At 51.9% G+C, this 2,599-nt stretch overlaps 1 protein-coding gene across 1 annotated transcript in view; it reads right to left on the bottom strand.

Moving 5' to 3' along the window:
* LOC119580591 overlaps nt 1-1,463 on the bottom strand; it is a 1,877-nt gene extending 414 nt beyond the window's left edge. Inside the window, exons 1-3 of the mRNA XM_037928701.1 lie at nt 1,073-1,463; nt 213-909; nt 1-40 (exon numbers count right to left, since the gene is read on the bottom strand). The exon at nt 1-40 is cut by the window's left edge and continues 128 nt beyond it. Of these exons, the coding sequence (XP_037784629.1) occupies nt 1-40; nt 213-909; nt 1,073-1,463 (1,128 nt within the window). The remainder of the gene's footprint in view (nt 41-212; nt 910-1,072) is intronic.
* Nucleotides 1,464-2,599: the final 1,136 nt, after the last annotated feature.

Here is a 2,599-nt window from a genome sequence, read left to right on the forward strand (position 1 = left end):
ATGGCATGTGAGAGGGGGCGGCCCGCCCTGGAGAACCGTACTGGAGGTGGGTCATCGTCCTAAAGATACGCTGGCTTTAGGCGATCTATCAAGGTCCAATCGTTGGCGCCTTTAATCCGCAGCAGGAATCCTTTCTTCTTCCTCTCAATGACTTCATAGGATAGGGAGGAGTGAGGGGAGGCATGCAGGCGTTGGTGTGGAGGAAAACATACTTCATTGTACATAGATCTTTGGGGACGGGACAGTGTTCGTGTGGCCTGTATGTCTGTTTGCAGGGGGCGAACTTCCCGACGATGCGTCGTAGTCTGGTGATGTCATCGCTGGATGGAGCATTGGGGAAGAATTCGCCAGGGACCAAGAGGAGGTAGCCGAAAACCATCTCTGCTGGGGAGACATCGAGCCCTTCCTTTGGAGTCGTTCGAAGGTCGAGAAGGACCCAGGGAAGTTGCGAAAACCACATTGAGTTGCTACATCGAGATATCAGGGCAGCTTTCAGGGTTCTGTGGAAACACTCCACCATGTCATTAGCTTCCGGGTTGTAGGCCGTGGTGTGATGGATAGAGGTGCCTAATAGCTGCCCCAGGGACATCCAAAGCTGCGAAATGAAAGAGGTGTTTCGGTCGAACGTCATGTGGGCAGGGATGCTGAATCTCGAAAGCAGAGTGGCGGTGAAGGAGGCAGAACTGGCGTTAGACATAGGAATAGCTCCATGCCATCTAGTTGAACGGTCTACTATGGTAAAGAGGTAGCAATGTCCTTCTGATGGCAGTAGGGGACCCACTATGTTGACATGGATGTGTGCAAAACGCCTCTGCGGCTGGTAGAAGGATACAGGACCCGTTTCGGTGTGTTTCTGAATTTTGGGGGTTTGACAGATGGTGCAGGATCGAATCCAGTCCTTTGCGTCTCCTGGAGATGTTGTGCCACACGAATTTCTGCTTCAGGAAGCGTGCTGTCGCTCATCAAGAGGGATGGGACAGGCTGTGGATGAGGCTGAAAATGTTACGACGGAGGGAGGCTGGAATCCATGGGCGCAGTCGACCGGTGCTGATGTTGCAGAGGATTGTGGTACCTGCTTTGTTCACAGGGACGTCCTTCCACTTGAGGGAAGTAATGGATGTACTGCAGGCTGACGTCTCAGGGTCCTGTTGCTGCTCTTTAGCGAGATGGTTGTAGTCCAGCTCTAAATGAACTGCATCAATGGAAACTCTGGAGAGGGCGTCAGCTACAGAATTCTTCCTGCCCAGCAGGTGTTGAATAGAGCAGTTGAACTCAGCGATGGCAGAAAGATAACGACACTGGTGGAGGGACCATGCATCAGCTTGTCTTGTGAGGCCGTGAACCAGGGGCATGTGATCTGTCTGAATCAGGAAGAAATGACAGATAGCTTGGTAAACGGCAAGTTGTTCTTTTCGGCCTTCAGTAGCTAGCGGCTGAAGAAACCCAAAGGGCAGGGCAGTCATTCAACCACCTGCTCGGGGACAACTCCGATAGCGATGTTGCTGGCGTCTGTGGTGAGGAGAAGAGGCTTCCCTGGGGTGGGAAAAACAAGGAGGGCTGATGCAGCAAGAGCTTCCTTGGCCTTATGAAATGTATCTGCTTGAGGGGAGCCCCACATCAAGTCCTTGGGTTTCCCTGTAAGTGCAGTGTACAAGGGTTCCATGATGGATGCAATGCCAGGCAGGAAGTGGTGATAGTAGTTCACCATTCCAACGATCTCTTGGAGGGTCTTGACCAAGGATGGTGAGGGGAATTGCTTGACTGCCACAACCTTGTCTAGGAGGGAGACACCTGTGGGAGCATGGTGGTGTCCCAGGAAGTCCACCTCTCTGGTGCCAAAAACACATTTGTCGTATCGCACTACCAGGCCACTCTGCTGCAGGCTGTCTAAAACTGTAGAGATGTGTCGCAGGTGTTCCTGTTTGGAGGAGGAGAAGATGAGGATATCGTCGATGTAGCAGACGCAGAAGGATAAATCGCCCAAGATGCCATCCATCATCTGCTGAAATGTGGCTCTGGCGTTTCTGAGACCAAAAAAGCTGTAGTTGAAAGTGAAAATACCAAAGGGCGTGGTGATGACAGTTTTAGGGATGTCTTCTGGGATGTACCCCTTCAGTAGATCGAGCTTGGAAAAAGGCGCAATGGAGGAAGGAAGTGACATCGGCGATGTTAGGCAGCGGGTAGTGGTCTGGTTCCATAAGCATATTGAGGCATCTGTAGTCACCACAGGGACAATGGGAACCGTCCTTTTATAACACTATGTGCAGAGGGGATGCCCAAGGACTAGGCACTCCAGCTCTACAAAGGTCTGCTTTGCCACGGCGAGTCTGTCGGGTGATAACCGACGAAACTTGGAGAACACTGGATGGCCTGATGTCTTGATATGGTGATTCATCCTGTGCTTGGCTGGAGACTGAGGTTACTGGCGAAACGGGATAGGAGTTGCAGAGGTGCATAGTCATCTACGGCATCACTCACCTGAAGGGCGAGGTTATCTGGGGCAGCGGCAATGGGGGTGGCACCGAGAGAAGCTACATCAACCAATCTGCCACTTTAGATGACAAGGAACTGGTAGTAGACTAAGAATTCTGCTCCAAGC

This window comes from Penaeus monodon, chromosome 14 (assembly GCF_015228065.2).
Source record: "Penaeus monodon isolate SGIC_2016 chromosome 14, NSTDA_Pmon_1, whole genome shotgun sequence".
In the NCBI taxonomy this organism is placed as follows: Eukaryota; Metazoa; Arthropoda; class Malacostraca; order Decapoda; family Penaeidae; genus Penaeus; species Penaeus monodon.